The sequence below is a fragment of the Cucurbitaria berberidis genome (assembly GCF_010015615.1).
Source record: "Cucurbitaria berberidis CBS 394.84 unplaced genomic scaffold K460scaffold_5, whole genome shotgun sequence".
Lineage (NCBI taxonomy): Eukaryota > Fungi > Ascomycota > Dothideomycetes > Pleosporales > Cucurbitariaceae > Cucurbitaria > Cucurbitaria berberidis.
The window spans coordinates 1552162-1567782 of NW_024468939.1; the positions used below are offsets into that span (position 1 = coordinate 1552162).

General features: G+C 50.9%; 8 protein-coding genes across 8 annotated transcripts; 3 read left to right on the forward strand and 5 right to left on the reverse strand.

Annotated features, from left to right (window-relative positions):
* The first annotated feature begins 90 nt into the window (after positions 1–90).
* On the forward strand, positions 91–1547 carry K460DRAFT_369917 (uncharacterized protein). Its single transcript, XM_040934053.1, has 3 exons — positions 91–552; positions 633–1447; positions 1515–1547. Exons 1-2 carry the CDS (start codon positions 171–173, stop codon positions 1160–1162), a joined length of 912 nt encoding a protein of 303 aa, XP_040784456.1. The 5' UTR covers positions 91–170; the 3' UTR covers positions 1163–1447; positions 1515–1547.
* K460DRAFT_379878 (uncharacterized protein) lies at positions 1392–1957 on the reverse strand (the record flags this gene model as incomplete). The annotated part of the gene is made up of 3 exons (XM_040935202.1): positions 1392–1445; positions 1513–1823; positions 1885–1957. The coding sequence occupies 3 exons, from the start codon at positions 1955–1957 to the stop codon at positions 1392–1394; spliced, it is 438 nt and encodes a 145-aa protein (XP_040784457.1).
* Positions 1958–2351: 394 nt separating this feature from the next.
* K460DRAFT_292849 (uncharacterized protein) lies at positions 2352–4085 on the forward strand (the record flags this gene model as incomplete). The annotated part of the gene is made up of 1 exon (XM_040929376.1): positions 2352–4085. One exon carries the CDS (start codon positions 2352–2354, stop codon positions 4083–4085), a length of 1734 nt encoding a protein of 577 aa, XP_040784458.1.
* Positions 4086–4374: 289 nt separating this feature from the next.
* Positions 4375–6267, reverse strand: K460DRAFT_293159 (kinase-like protein; the record flags this gene model as incomplete). Its single annotated transcript, XM_040929396.1, has 3 exons — positions 4375–5490; positions 5791–5966; positions 6015–6267. 3 exons carry the CDS (start codon positions 6265–6267, stop codon positions 4375–4377), a joined length of 1545 nt encoding a protein of 514 aa, XP_040784459.1.
* Positions 6268–7172: 905 nt separating this feature from the next.
* K460DRAFT_358591 (uncharacterized protein) lies at positions 7173–7932 on the forward strand (the record flags this gene model as incomplete). Its single annotated transcript, XM_040932119.1, has 3 exons — positions 7173–7207; positions 7260–7514; positions 7572–7932. 3 exons carry the CDS (start codon positions 7173–7175, stop codon positions 7930–7932), a joined length of 651 nt encoding a protein of 216 aa, XP_040784460.1.
* A 539-nt stretch (positions 7933–8471) lies between these two features.
* On the reverse strand, positions 8472–9329 carry K460DRAFT_293554 (uncharacterized protein; the record flags this gene model as incomplete). Its single annotated transcript, XM_040929428.1, has 1 exon — positions 8472–9329. One exon carries the CDS (start codon positions 9327–9329, stop codon positions 8472–8474), a length of 858 nt encoding a protein of 285 aa, XP_040784461.1.
* A 569-nt stretch (positions 9330–9898) lies between these two features.
* K460DRAFT_419893 (eukaryotic translation initiation factor 3) lies at positions 9899–11721 on the reverse strand. The gene is made up of 3 exons (XM_040938045.1): positions 11404–11721; positions 10313–11350; positions 9899–10261 (listed from the first exon to the last, which is right to left on the reverse strand). Exons 1-3 carry the CDS (start codon positions 11674–11676, stop codon positions 10181–10183), a joined length of 1392 nt encoding a protein of 463 aa, XP_040784462.1. The 5' UTR covers positions 11677–11721; the 3' UTR covers positions 9899–10180.
* A 373-nt stretch (positions 11722–12094) lies between these two features.
* K460DRAFT_388721 (carbon-nitrogen hydrolase) lies at positions 12095–15509 on the reverse strand. Its single transcript, XM_040935711.1, has 10 exons — positions 15385–15509; positions 15312–15321; positions 15165–15245; positions 15018–15039; positions 14380–14921; positions 13847–14332; positions 13221–13280; positions 12826–13154; positions 12395–12666; positions 12095–12340 (listed from the first exon to the last, which is right to left on the reverse strand). The coding sequence occupies exons 1-10, from the start codon at positions 15432–15434 to the stop codon at positions 12099–12101; spliced, it is 2094 nt and encodes a 697-aa protein (XP_040784463.1). The 5' UTR covers positions 15435–15509; the 3' UTR covers positions 12095–12098.
* Between the last annotated feature and the right edge of the window lie 112 nt (positions 15510–15621).

The following is a 15621-nucleotide window of genomic DNA, read 5'->3' on the forward strand; positions in this document are numbered from 1 at the left end:
TTGCATCATCTCCGGAGCGTGAAAGAACTCAAACACAGACCAAGGGCCCAGAGACCTAAATATTATTCTGACAATAAGCAGAGATATGTTTCGCCCGTAGCCGTGTTGTGATGGAAGTACACAACGGCTAGCCCATCCATGCGCGGAAATCTCCGCATCAATCCTAGTCCATGTCAACTTCTGTCAAATCATCGAATCATTCCACCTCCAGCTCCGCAACCCTCGTAGGGCCACCACCACCACCTCCTCCCGCTCCTCCTCTCCCCACACACTCTCCGCCCAAAATGTCAAAGTCACCGAAAGATTCAACGCGCTTCACAGCAACTGGAGTATGGGCGCACACACGGCCGGGCGCCCGAGCCACAACGCTGCAATTCGCAGACCCAGCACCGAAAAACGAAACTCCTCAGCAGAAAGTCAAGAGATTGCGGGATGCGGCGAACAGGGCGAAGATGGCACAGGTTACGAGGTGGGATTATATGTACCTGTATGGGAGGATGGCTGCGGATGCGGCGCATAGGTTCACAGTCTACGGATTGATATTTGCGACGGGTATGTCTAGACCTCTACAAGAGCCAATTGCACCTGCGTTGGAGTGTTGGAGCCGGAACGGTAGTTGACAATTATTCCAGGCTGTGTTGGTGTCCTCGCTGTTTTCTCAATAGGCGATATGATCGTCTACAATCGTCGGAAACGCGCCATCTACTTTGCCGAAGAAGAACGGGCACAAGCCAATATTCTTGCTCTAGCCCGCTCCTCAGTCGCACAAGGAACCGCAACGCCAGCGCAGGCCGCTCTCGTCATCGGTATAGCTGAGGAGCAAGAAGCCATGGAGAAGAAGAAGGCGGAGCGGAAGCTACCGTCAAGGCTGTTGTGGTGGATGCACGGCGATTGGAAGGAGGACAAGGAAATCGAGGAGCAAAGACGATTGGCGGTTGAGGAAGTCAAGAGACAGGAGTTACAGGGAGGGCAAGGGCTGGGTGTTTCGGCGGCAGTACAGGAAGCGAGGGCGAACAGCACACCTACGTTCACATCGACATCAACATCGACACCAGTCGCCGGAGGTCCGCTTGATAACGCTGCGCAAAAAGTCGCCCAGAAGGCAGAAGACACAGGCAAAGGTTGGTTTGGATGGTTGTCGGGCGGATCCAAGAAAGAGTAAGAGAGGGCCCTCCACAGAACAGAAGGCTCGTTGGCCTTCATGTACAATACATTGTCCAGCTTGTACATTGCTGTTCCACTTATCTGTATGCATCACGGAGTTTTACGGCCTATCTAGAAGGGAGTCGATGATTCCTGGGTATCTAAACTTCGTGTTCATAATTGGGTATCCAATCAGCATCTTGAATTCTAATGAATAGCTCTCCTCGTTCTCTTTCCCCCTATGCCACTTATCTGTCCCCTTGCCCCGAGACCGGGATGTACGTCCGCCGCTCTCTAACTTTCTGTAACGCATCGTTAGCAAACATCCGCACTGTCCAACTATAGGTATCAAGGTGGGTGTGTACATACCTCTCTCCATCCCTCAACCCATGGCCTAACCCCCGCCCACCCCAAGAGTCCCACCGTCGCCCCAATGAAAATGAACACAACGGCCTGGTCCTTGGCTGAGTCTCTCTGAAAACAGGTGGTAAGGACGTTCTCTTCCTTCTCGCCAGCGCAGAAATTATAACCGAGGCAAAACTGCCGGTTACAGTCGTTACATGACTTCTTATTTGCGCGAGATTCGAGTGGGGATTTCGAGGGTTTCTTAGCGGAGGGTGCGTCGAGGGCAACAATGGTGCTGTTGCCGAAGCAGGTACATTTGCAAAATGATGTCGGTGCTGCCAGTATTGTCAGCCATTTGAGCGGGAAAGGTATTGAAGCAGGAGAAACTATACTTACAGGCAGCTAAAGATGTGGCAAGGAATGATAGGAAGGTTACGAAGATAGCAAAGTAAAATAGCGGCCTTCTCATCGTGAAAGGGTTCTACTGGACGTTGCCAGCGCTGGTACGATTCCGTGAGATCTCCAGGGCAGATAGGCAATTCTAAAGCGACACAAGTAGGCGCTTCTATACTGCCTTTTTAAACAGTGTATATTCGAAGTTATGGGACTTGCGATGACCGTCTTCAATGCATGTCGGCTCATGCTTCCAAACCTCCGCTCGCAACGCGCTAGGACCAGACAACTCAGCCAGTCGGCGCTAAGCATTTTCCTTCCCCTCCACTTTAAGACAGGTGAACATTTATACACCACGCTTACGAGCGGTGCCCAAGCTTCTCACTTCATTAATTTTCACCGTCAATGTCTTTCAGCGCATAGTCTAATTCGCCTGAGCTTTGTCGCACGCGAGCGATCAGCGCTACCCAATGCCGGGAGCACAGGCGCCTATTTCTAACGAAACGCCAGACGAGAACAAGATTGTTCGGCTTCATATAACACCCCTCAGGCCCGAGCTGCTCAAGGTCTATCTCGCGCCCTCTGTTCTGCCCTCCGCGCAGAACATCTCCTATCACACGGTCGAGACGTTTCCCGAGAAAGCGTTCGGATACGTTGAGCTGCCAGAAAAGGACGCGCAGAAGCTCAAGCAGAAGTTGAACGGAACAACACTGAGAGGATCCAAAGTGCGCATAGAAATGGCGAAACCAGAGAAGCGCAAGGTTCGAGAGGAAGCCGACGCGGTCAAGGAGAAGGCCGAGGCTGACAGACCGACAAAACGTGTGAAGAAAGAAAAGAGGAAGAAGGAGCTAGACGTACTGGAGGGCATCGAGTTACCAGATGACAGGAAGGTCAAGCGTGGATGGACCGAGCCGCCATCGAAGAACAAGAAGGAGAGGAAAGAGAAGACGGATAAGAAAGACAAGAAAGATAAAGATGCAGTACGCGAGCAGAAGCACTCGAAATACACCAAAGAGCCAGAAGTGTTATTTAAGGCAAAGCTGACACCGGTTGCTGCTACGGAGCTCGCGCTAAAGGAGAAGAACAAGGAAAAGAAGAAGGAGAAGAAGGAGAAAAACAAGTCGAAATCGAGAGAGGTGGTTATCCACGAATTCGAGAAAAACTCCAAGACGCCGAGCTTTCTAAAAGAAACCAAGGTCTCAACCGAAAAGAAGCCCGCAGTAGATTACATCAATGGTGTGGGATGGGTGGATGAAGATGGTACGGTCGTGGAGCCGGAGACTGGAAGGGCGAAACAAGTGAGGGCACTACAGCTGGTCGATAGACCTACGGAATCTCAGAAAGCCTGGATCGACGGGTTGGCATTGCCAAAGACATCCGTGTCTAAGACCACGAAAAGCAAGAAAGAGAAGAAAGCCACCCCGCCGCCGGAATCATCATCTGAAGAAGAGGACGACTCGTCTGTGGTATCATCATCCTCGGAAGATGACTCGTCCGAATCTGAATCAGGAACCGAGTCCGAAGCCGAATCTTCTGCATCTTCTCCTCCTCAGAAAACCACCCGCACAAGGACCCCCGAAACCCCCAAGGTTCCTACATCGGAAGAGAAGGATGTCCATCCACTCGAAGCATTGTTCAAGCGTGCAAAACCTACACCGGACGCCCCATCCACTCCAGCGAAGAAACTCACGCCCATCAATACCTCCTTTAACTTCTTCGACAGCAACGAAGACGCCATGGAGGTCAACGGTGAACCAATTGAGAATGTGCCCGCAACGCCATTTACCCAACAAGACCTTGAGTGGAGGGAACTCAGGAGCGCCGCACCAACCCCTGACACAGCTGCTATAGACCGGCACTTCTCCTTTGACTGGCGCAAGGGCAGCCAGGAGGCAGACGATGACGACGAGATGGAGGACGTCGATTCGGACGCGGAGCATCAGTTGTCCAAGAATACCAAAGCCAATGCCTTGGCCAAACACTTGCCAGGCGTCACTGAGGAGGACGAAAATGAGGATATAGAAGCCGGAGCAGACCGACAATCCACTGAGGTTGAGGAGCAGCCGGAAAGCGAGTTCCGCAAGTGGTTTTGGGAAAATAGGGGCGACCTTAACCGTGCGTGGAAGAAGCGGAGAAGAGATGCCTTGAAGACCAAACGCCATAATGAGAATAGGAAGATGACAGGTGGGCGTAGGGTGGGCTGAACATCACGCGATCTGTCGACTAGTATTGCACCTTGATGAGGAAGGGTGGCTAGAGTCTGGCAAGGAGAACATGAGGGTGGTCGAGATATCTATTGTGAGAGCATGAGAGGCGGCGTTCGGGAAGGGTGGCGGCTGTTGTAGATGACCTATCAATCATCAGACTATGTTTAGCCCACTATATTAGCTGGGCGCAGTTCCATTATTGTCAAAATGAAGAAGACAGAGTGCCCGACTAGTCCCAGTACCATAAGTACTTCTCAAACTAAGAGAGATACAACAATGCGCCTCGTTACCATGAAGGAACCATGCTAGACAACATATCTTCGACCTGCAACTCATTGCAGTAAGTCTGGAAAATCTGATCAACAACATCTGCAATCCACCGGTACGTATGTCGCACGGTGAAGTGCATCTTTGAGTATTCCCAATACTCAGGGTACCACCCCGCACACTCCCAATCGACTATGCCAGAGATCCTTCCATTTTCATCGACGAGGATATTTCTGAGGTTGAGGTCTGCATGTGTGAAGACGATGTCGTGTTTGACGCCGTGCGACCTTGAGATCTGTTTCCACGCGTCTTCGTCCAGGGGAAGATCAAACGTCAGCATCTGATTGAACTCGGTCTCATCGCGAAACCTTAGGTCTTTGTGTTGAGAATCGCCGATTCGCCAATCCAAGATGCCCCCGCCCAGCGAATTACATATCTGAAATTCTGAATCGGTCTTGTGAGGAATTTGCCGCAGCTCAGCAATGAATTGCTTGAGGTCTTGTGCGACAGTGTCTAATTGTTTGTCCGTCATCGTAGACAACATTTGCCCGATGCCCCGTCCAGGAAGACCGGTCATGAGGAGATACGATGAATCAGAATACTGAATAGCGTCAATCCCTCTTGGTGCAGGGATTTGCGTGTATTTCTCAACGATCCGGAGTGACTCAAGCTCTGCTTGATGTTTCGGTGCCCAGTCTCTGGGTGCTACTCGCAAGTAAAGATTGAAAGGTAGCCGATACATCCGGTCTGAACCAGTGTGTCCGTAAAGGCTCCTTGAAAGCGATGCTAGGTGCCTATAAGCAAATCCTCGAAGGAACTCAGGCGTTCGCATCCAGAGGTATTGAAAGATTCGAGGTACAGGTTGAAGGCACCATCGATTCCAACTTTTCGTCGCTGGCAGTTTCGTAGCGACGCCCACTGAACTGTGTGACTTGGAGTTGGATAACGAGTCGCAGGCCTGTCTCATGTAGTCATACACTTCTAGCCATGCCAAAGCTGGTGCAAACCGGTGATGCACATCGATAAGCTTCGCATTTGGGAGAGACGAGGAATCCATAGCTTTGTTTTCCAATTTTATGAAAGGATACACGTCCATCTGGATGGATGGAATGAAATAGTTCGTTTTCACGAAGTACTGAGCCTGATGGGATTAGAAAACATTAATGATATCAGCGTAGGAACTAACCGAGTTTTTTGCAGTTGCCATCCGATCACCTTTGAGAGAAAACCTGCCATGCTCAAAGTGCTTGAAGGTCCGCGGTGATAACAGCATCAGTTGATCGGAAAGATCATGACTAGGGGAGTGGAGGCCTTGCCCCAAGAGCGAACTCAGATAATCCAATTGCGAATCCCCAATATATACAGCAAACAATTTGTAAAGCCTTCCCTATTGAGAAATTAGCCATGTCAGCGAGAAGGGAGGGGATAACCTTACGCCTTGGGTCATATCCTGATCGCGAAAAAGTGTAGGGGGCAATATGTGGACAACTAACGGATCCTCATCGTACTTCTTTCGTTCGTGAGCTTGAGCGATACAGCACTGGCCATCATCTCTTTGCCATATGCTCTGTTTGAGTGAAAGGTCTATGTCTTTACAGATTACAGGGGTTACTATGCCTGTCAGTCAGTATAATTAAATAATAGCACAAGCAAACATACCCTTTCGAAGGAGGCTAATCCAATCGGCCAAGAATTCTGAAACAGTGGCATTTTTCCGTTCAAGGACCTCATCGAGGAAGAAACGTGACGCAACTTCTCGGTCGACAGCTTGCTGTATAAAGGTAGTAAGCAGGGTTCGCTGAGGATGTGCAAGTGACCCGGCAATCAAGGAAAGCGCCTGGAACTCAGCAGATGCTTTGTCGCAGGAGAAAAGCTTGGGAGCGTATCGTGGGATATGGTATGGAGTTCCCATAGCGTCTAGTTGTGGTTGAGAACAGGCTATGATGCTGAACCAGCGATAGCTCAAGTAGGGAGCAGGCGCTTTGAAAATCCTCTTACGATGCTATGAACTAATAAGGTAACAAGGAGCCTGCCATTTGAAAGTGCCAGGACGGTAGGTGCGCATACACGTGACTGAAGCGCCACGCACTTTAGTTCGCGATCGGACATGTCATGTCGGTCTATTTGTTCAGAAGCTTATACTATTTATCAATAGGGCCGTGAAACATGATGGAAAGTTTGGCACCTCACATGAATCTGTCTGTCGGAAGAGGCTGTGCGATTAGATACCCCTAGAGGATGCTCAGGCACTAGCTAATAATGACTTCGCCCAGACTTGGACTGAGCGCAAGCAAGATGTTGTCGTTAACGCTTCCGTGTGCAATTCAGTTACAATCAAGCGTCAAGATAGCCCCGCTGACAAGCCTGTCATCTCTCGATGTGTTAAGAACCGGTATATATCATATAACTCCCAACCTCCTGAGTATATATAGCTGCCGGTCCTCTGTAGATTTGCTCACTTTATCAATCTCTTCAATCCCTCACAAGCCTCTGTTGAATAGGATATGGCCACGGACCTAGGAAGTCAGGGTTTGTGCTTCTCCATAGCACTGCAACCTGGCTAGAAGCTCCAGCTATTGATTACTCTGGGTTGGTTTACACAACCTCTTTTCGGGAGGCGCAGGCGCCTCCATGCCGTTCGGCTCATTACCGTCTGGATTGGTGCCTGGATCGTTTCAGATTTCTAGTCTCGCAAGCACCTCATTAAGGCAACCTGTGTCCCACACTACTTCGTATAACACACATCAGCAATGCTGTGACCTTAAAGAGCACCGTATTCCTCAACGACATTCTTCTGCCAAATGTAGTTGATTCTTCATGGCTTATTATAACGTACCCAATTGGATCCGCATGTATGTTCCCACCCTACACCTTATTTCCCTCGCTATGCTAATGCCAGCCTAGTATATTGCTTCTTTCCAGCGTGCTATCTTTCGCACCGCAACTCCGTCGCACGATTTCCAGGAAAACCAGCTCGGGCATATCGACATTCTACCTGCTATTCAACCTCATTTCCACAACAGAACAGTTCGCCTTGGCCTTCTTCTTCATTGTGGATAACTTCGAGCAACCCGATGTCTTTGTCCACCGTCCAATTAATGCAGGTGACTGGATCAACCTGGCGCAGACGACTGTGGTAGCAATTCTCTGGTTGACTTTGTAAGTCGCATCGCTTTCCAGCATCTTCAAAGCTTCAGACGCTGATCTTTTATTTAGATTTTGCGTCTGCCTATATTTGCCCTCAGACCGCCGTGTCGGTTCAGTAGTATTCGCAATCGGCGCATATATCGCCTTTCTACTCATCTCTGTCGTGCCAGTCTTTGCAGACGCCATCGTGCCGGGGACACACGAGGATCGCAAGTGGCCAATAGCCATCCTCTCTGGCATTCATTATCTGTTCTTAAGTTGGATCGTTACGGGACTTAATGCCGCAGCTTTTTACTGTCAAGCGAGAGAAACACTTTCGCGACCAAGGGACCAAGCTCTGAGCCACATAGGCCTCGCGATTCAAGCTGTGACTTTCGCATTCATGGCCTTTTCGTGGATTTCCTTGGGGCTCCCTGTCAACTTGGTATGAACTGGTTGGTTGGGCTGCTGTTGACAATGGCATTTTCGCGCTTGGTCAAGCATTTTTGCTGTGGATAGTATCGCGCCACGCAGCTTCGGATAGCGAGGCCTTGTACGGGGAGACTGAACCGCTGTTGCGTGCCTGACCGTCGATCTAGTTCTTGGTGGGGTCTGCTATGTTCTACTCTACGGAGCTGGATCGACACTGGGATATGCTTGGTGAGCTTATACCCCAAAAGAAAGCATCTCATAGAACTCTAAGAGACCGACAAGAAAGCAAACGCTTTTAGGACAGAACGCGTCAGTTGTATAGATAGGCTCCCTGAGCTAATCTATTCATTCGTGAAGCTGCTTACATACCACATTAGGGTGCTGCGCTCTGACGCCTTACCATATCATCAATCACGAGGGGGCTTCATTACCTAACATGTCGATATGAAAGATGCCCAGCTTTTATGACCTTCCATGTCGAGTGAGAATGTGCGTAGCCTGTAATGGAAAGAATTCCAGTTGTCTGTACGATAACGCCTCGCCTTGGCCGATCCATGCCTACTCCGCCCTATCGACGTTGTCCTGAGGAACAGCGTCCGCACCGGCAGTTCCTCCAGTATTGCCCTGTGCTGGCGGTGCACCCCTCCTGCCCCTCTGCCCATCAGTATCTGTCCCTCTGATCATGCGCTCAAGATCTCGAATCCGCTGCTTGAGCCGTTCATTCTCCCTCTTGACTTCCTCTAACTCCGCTCTCTGCTGCGCAACCTCCTCGTAGCGAGGTGTGCTGACCACGCTAGAGCTTCTATTATCCCTGTGCGAAGGATCGCTTGTTGCTGGCTGGGAGGAGATCGAGTACCGATGTGGATAACTACCCGGCGGCAGGCCAGTACGGGAGACGCTGGAGGAGCTGCGGTGGCGACGAGAGGACGTAGGATGCATTGGGCCAGTGGAAGCTTCGGCGTGTGCTGCCGATGAGTCCGTAGCGTTTGATGTTGTCGAGGCTACCGATGCAGAGTGGGCGCGCAAGGCGGAGAGTTCTCGTGTCAGGCGATTGACCACTGCCTCTTGTTCCTTTTCGAGCTCCAGGTGCATCTCAGCAGGCGTCATTGGCCGTGGGTGTCGCATTGGCACGCCTGCAGCGTCCACATTCGATACATAACTGCTCATGCTTGGGCTCAGAGGAGGGAACGCGGCGTGTCCATGCTGAGTCCCTAACTGTGCAGACTGCGGAATAGTACCTCCAGGGGACGCCAGAGGCAGTGGCGGGGGGCTCATGGGGTATATCTGCGAAGCACGTCTCGAGGCTGGCGTAGAGTTCTGACGGGACAGCGAGCCTGATGCAGGCTGCGAGGTGGACGGATTGCTCGTGATGTTTGGGCGCGGAGACGGTGGCACCGAGTTCAGGTCGGGAGCCATGTTGGCGGTATAGTCTCGAGGGACGAGCCTGTAGATAGATCAAGTTGCTCGAGTGGAAGTCGTATTGATAGCACGTCGAGACACTTTGTCTTTCCAAGAATCTAGCCTACCGTAGATAGTATATGGCACAATAGCAGATGTTAGCGTTTTTGTAGTGGTCGGCAGAAGGTTCCACTACAATGGGGTTGTGTCGGTGAGGGATGCGGCAATGTTGATTACTGGGCGGTCTGTGTAGGCGATGTCGATGGGCAAGGTGATTCAGCGGCAGCTGCGACGACCGATGAGGGGCAGGCACAACCACTTCATCGTCTCGATAGGCCTACTTCGTCGAATTAGAATTGGCCTCGCCGCTTGGCCAGCACTTTCTGCTTATTGACCGCAGCTTGCGTTGTTGTTGGCTGAATGGAAAGTAACGCTCGCCGTGGGAAAACGCGCTGTCCAGTCAACGCTCCGACCGAACCTGGAATGCTATCAACATGAAGCACACTCATTTCCGCTTACGATGACAGGAACGAGCGCACATCAGTCAACCATTACTCTACACAAGTCGTTCAAGTGCCATGTGAAATAATCAAACTTTATGTCATATTCATTGTGCTCGACCCCGTGGTGCGGGGCTTCTCCTCAGCGCTCCAGGCTTCTCCTCGCACACGGCGGGTAGCATCATCTCGCCATGGCTATAGTTATCCTAAGCTATATCTCTCCTCTGGGCTCCCTGTGTCAACCCTCAGACCTCCGCTAAAATGCTTTTGGCACATGCCATTGACCTGTCCAACTCCAAGCCGCAATGCCCTATCGTGGTGTGTCTATCTCGAACCTGAATGAGTAATCTCCTGTAGCCTCGTAGTTCTCTAGTACGTTCTCGCCAAGTTGCGGAGATACCAATCTACCAGCCTCCTGCCGACCTTTGCCTCGGAAACGTGGATGAGGTCCTGCTCATCGTTAGCAAGAGTAATGCTTGGTTCAAGTTTCATTGTACTTACTCCTTCCATGGCATAATCAAGATCGCTGCTGTGAATCACATCTCCCTCCAATAACCCGCCCTCGGTCCACCTCGTCTGCCTGTTCCTCTGCTTGTTGACGAGTAACCAACACCTTAGCTTCTCTGGCTCGACTTCGAGGAAGCCAGCGAGTTTCTTAAGGTCCATGGTAGTGTAGAGCTTGAGGTAGCTCTTGACGGTGGGAGACATCATGTTGTTCTTGACCTCGTCCATGAAGATGCGGAGGTGGTGCTCGACGGGGTCGATGTTGACCTCCGGGTTGTCAAAATCGGGAGGAGTTGGGCTGATGAACTTGGGGCAGGCGGTGCGGAAGAGCTCCTCAAACAGAGGGAGAGCCTCAGGTCCACCGCGCTGCAGCCTGTTAAACTGCTCGCCGTACTTCTCCCTTAGAGCGGTGTGGATGGTATCATCGAGCCTTGTGGGTTGGAAAGCCACGCAGATAGCAACGAGAGCGTACATCTGGTCGTTCTTCTTGGTGATCGAATCGTACTGGGCGTTCTTCTGGAAGTTCTTGGTCCGCGAAACATAAACTAAAATGTGGCTGAACATGCGGATCGCGTCCGTGTATCGTCGCATCATCATGTAGGAGAATCCGACGTAGTAGTAGGTCGTGAAGTGAGCGGCCATGACGCGGGCGAACATGGCCTTCTTGTTGAGCTCAATGTCATCAAGCGTCTTGAGCGCCAGGCTGAAGTCTCCAAGCAGACAGTGGACGCGGAGCAATCCGATGATGGAGAAGTACCCCAGCATTTTGTACAGCGGCCGGTTGCCGTATTCTCCTGCGTATGCGTTCGAGTCCTCTCCGCGCTTCATAGCCCCAAGCTGCTCGCTGATCTGTGACCGCTGGATCAGGGAGTAGAGGACGTTGAGGACACTGTAGCAGCCCCATGTGTTCGGGTTCTCCCGCAAGAGTGTAATCTCCTCCTCATTATCGTTCTTCTGGGCGATCCTTTGGCGGTAGCTGCAGAAGCTGTTGAATTGGTAAATGAACTCGTCAATGACATCCCATGCCCAGTAGTACTGCCCCGCCGTGTTAGCCTTGCCATACGCCTTTCTACGCAGTTTTTCCTTACGTTTGGAACTTCCAGGTCTACCGGACCTTCTGAGTTCAGGATGTAGTGGAAGAGATTGCAGTAGTTGTCGTAGCTCGCGAATTTCGTCTCCAAGGTCGCCTGGAATTCGAGAGGAGTAGCTGCGGCCTGCAGCTGCGCGTGAATGTCCTGATTGTTCGAAATCGAAGGCATGCGGTCCAGATCCTCCATGCCACCATATTGTCCCTGCTCCTGGTAGTCGTTTGCGATTCCTTCCTCCCCTGCGTCTGATGCAACACGCTCTCGCAGACTCATCTTCGATGATCGGTCAACGGACGGCACGGTATTTGGGTGGGCGCGAAGTGTCGTGGTGTTTGTCAATCCTCCCCGCTATTGCCGTTGTGATTTTTGGCGCTCAGTTGTGCGTGGTCTGTGCCCTCCGTTATCGATAGCGAGAAGTACAACTTGACGGGCAAGAGGGGTTGAACTCTCTTTCCCATAACTCTGCTTGATTTACAATTACGATATTAGAATGGCTGCATGTCGTTATGTTGTTTGTCAGCATCTTTCAAGACTGTACAGTGTAATCACGAACATCTCCACACTCATGGTACCTTCACAGAACCAGCGATAGCCCAACTAGGGCGTAGGCGCTTTGGAAATCCTCTTATAAATCTTCTTGTGCTTAGTAGAATATAACAATTGAAACTCTTTGTTCCTCTGATACATAGATGTCATTACAAATTCTCCCTCGTCTTCGAATGCCGATAATCATAATGCCAATCATCCCTCGCGATATCAGACCTAACCTCGTAATTCGCCTCGGCATCCTCCAGAATCTGCATATCGATATCCACCACGCTCATACCTTCCGCGCAACCCCCAAGCTTTGACAAAGGCCCAACAAAAGGCACAGTGACCTGCGAGAGGCCAGCATACCCCCGGCCCGGAGGGCCACCCGCATTCGCAAAAATAATCGCTGTTCTAGTCAGTAGTGGACTGCCCATCTGCGAAAAGGACAAGGGAAACAAACCACATGTATTCTCAAATGCCCTCGCGGTGAGCATGCTATCGAGGAACAATGCCTCCGCAGAGGGATTCTGCTTCAAGCCAGCCTCGTTGCAGTCGTTGAGTGTCCAGAAGGTGGGGATGATGATGATTTTCGCTCCGTTGGCGATGAGTTCGCGGAAGGCTTCGGGGAAGGCGAGGTCCCAGCATATCAGCATGCCTACTTTGCCAATTGGTGTGTCGAACACTTCATGCACATCTCGTCCCGATCCAGTGAGGTGGTCACGTTCGGGGCCCCTGTGTCGGCGAGTCGTCAGCGTGGCGTCTGTAGATCCATACAATTTGCGTAATGAGAGCAGAATTTGATTATACAAGTCCATACTAGTATTTGTAACTTGGGCAGAGTGTGGTACAGGACGGGTATTCTCGTGACGGAGATGTAGGAGGGTGACATACCATAGATTCTTCTTAACATACTTCCCCGCAATATTTCCCTCCTGGTCAATGAAATAACACACATTCAGTAATTTATCCTCCTCTTTCTCATTCTCCCTATGAGTCTCTACGATTGTACCCGGGACGATACAAATTTTGCATTCTTTCGCTAGATCGCGATACTTCTGCAGATAAGTCTCCCATTGATCGCACAGGCCTACAAAGCCAGGGTCTTTGGGTACCCAGTTGGTCAAATGGTATTCTGGTAATACAGCGAGCTCTGCGCCTTGGGCTGCTGCTGAGCGGATGAAGTTTGCGGCTTTGCTGAAGTTGTGCTCGAGTTGCATGGGCTGCGGAGGTTAGCAATGTGATAGGCGGGGATTAGATGTGGAGATCGAGATAGGAGGAGGAATTACTTTTGGGTAAAGTTGGATGACTGCGACTTTGACTATTGGCGCCATTTTGATGCTAGGTAACTCAGTGGTAGGAAAGTTTGCCTGTGTGACGATTTATGGTGTAGCTGTGAACTTTAGTGACTGTGACGGATAAGATCACATGTGGAGCTAACGCTCGCTAAAAGGGGATAAGCTTTCCAGGACAACATTGGGTCATTTCCAGAGGTTGATCAACACAGATGTAAGCGTTAAAAAAGGATCATATTCCGAAACTCGTTACGATAGTCGAGGGGTATCTAGGTACGGGAAGGAACCATACTCCAGACAACGCCTTGGAAGCCCAAATTGGGCTCCCAAATAGTGTATACTCAGTGGATATATACCATGTACAACACCTTTATGTCCCCCATGATGAGAAATCAATGCACTAGAACGACCAGAAACCAGTCACCCGTATTTCCTTTGTACGACGAAGCCATGTTGTGCACTTGTGGGGGTCTCATCTGGCGATAGCATCATCGTCAAGCTAAGAGCTTCGACCAGCCTCAGAGTGTGTTGCGAAATTCAACGTACATATTCGTCAACGACGCGAAGTGACACCGGGCAGCATTGAGAGCGCTGACTTCAATTGCGTTCGCTCAGGCTACTGCAGTGTCTGCCCAGTTGTGGCCGTCGACTCGAATGCCGTGGGTCATGTATGATTCATCGTCGGAGTCAGAACTGCACTCAGATTCGATTTCGAGAAGTGCATATTGATTCGTGATCGGCATGGGTTTCATCGAGACGTGCGGGACTGGTGTATGAGCTTTCGAAGTAGATCGTGGCAGCGGAGCAGCGCACTCGTCTGGGTAGTAGTCGATGCGTGTTCCTTTATACGCCGTGCGGGACATCATACAGGTCCTGGCGAACAAGGCATTGTGAATTGAATTCGTGGAAATGTACGCGTCCCCGTCTTTGAAGTAGACATCGACCACAACCAGATTGTGGATATGATCCAAATGGTCCCGGATTTGGTCAGCTGTCAGCTTTCTAGCAATTCCCCGGACTACTAGATTCCGCGTTGCTCCGTTGGCGATCTTGTTGGACACATGCGCTGGCACATGAAACTGTCGGTCGCTCCAGCGGAACTCAAGCTGGTATTGTTAGCTTTGTAGAAAGAAGCCTCACTCAACTTCCTTACCCTCTTCATGTGCAGGTAGATGTCGTTCCGCTTGGCGTGGGCCAAGAACTCCGAAGCTCCTTCGACAAATGAGATAGTAGCCGTTCGGTCGTTGCGAAGAAAGATATCCAACAGTCTCCCACCGCGAACGATACCAGCCAGGTCCTTGTGAGTGGTGCGCTCGGACAGGTTGGTAATCAGGACAGTGCGCTGGTCGTGAACTGGAACACGCTGAGAGAGTGCTTGGTCGTACTCTTCATCGTCCTTTGGAGAGCTGCTAATGGAAGACCTAGGCTCGCCATAGCTGAGAATTCGTTGCAGTGTACGCGGCTGAGCGATAGAATGTTGTCCGTTGCCAATAGCTGTGTTGTCTGAGACTGGCGATGTCTCGATGTGCGATGGTACACTCATCGTTATGGAGGTCGTGTTTGGTTTCTCAAACGTCTCCCCGCCTTGGTAGTCGTATTGTGAGGGCTCATCGTTTGCTCCGCTCTCACCCTCCAGAAGCGTCTCTAAGGTCTCGTTGGTCAGACCGCCGCGAAAGAGAGCATTTTTAAGCAAGTCTGGTGTTGGTTAGAATTTGTGCGTGGTTCATATGAGGATTTTCGCCGCCAGCGGGATCGGACAGCGGGAGCGTAATTTGCGTCGCAGTTACGTACGGTATTCTCGCACTGCTTGGAGCTGTTAGGCAGTCGAAGTTAGCCAAAATCAGATACACAGATGCATGGATAGAGTGATTTGAGCGGTGATGTAGACAACTTGAGTGCGCTCAAGGCCCCGAGTGGTAGAGAAGAAAATAGACATACCAGGTACGTGTGCTCTGCCTTGGAGATGGTGACATTGTTGGAGAGGTCGGAGTAGTAGTCGAGATCATGCGCAGAAGTATGCTAGGAATCGATGTCAGATGGATTGACTAGACCAAGCACGCAGCTGTCATTCGAGTGTACACGCACAAATTCAGCTCTATGAGGTTGGTTAGCAAACACCCCGCCGCACTATCAGCGTCAAATAGTAGCAGGCACTCACTTTCGCAGTAGAGCTTCGAAATAGGATTTGCCTATGGTTACGGCAGCCATGGCGGATAGGTAAAGAAGGGAAGATGCTCGAGGCTGACGACGCCTTTGCAAAGTGCTTCTAGGGCTACTTTTCAGTGAATTAGGAAGGCTGCGGCGTGGTAGTGTTTATCAGTCAGAGGCCCGAGCTCCATTGGATAGTAGCGCCCTAGCGCTCCACAGTGCTGGGAAGGCGCGGACGCGACCCCGG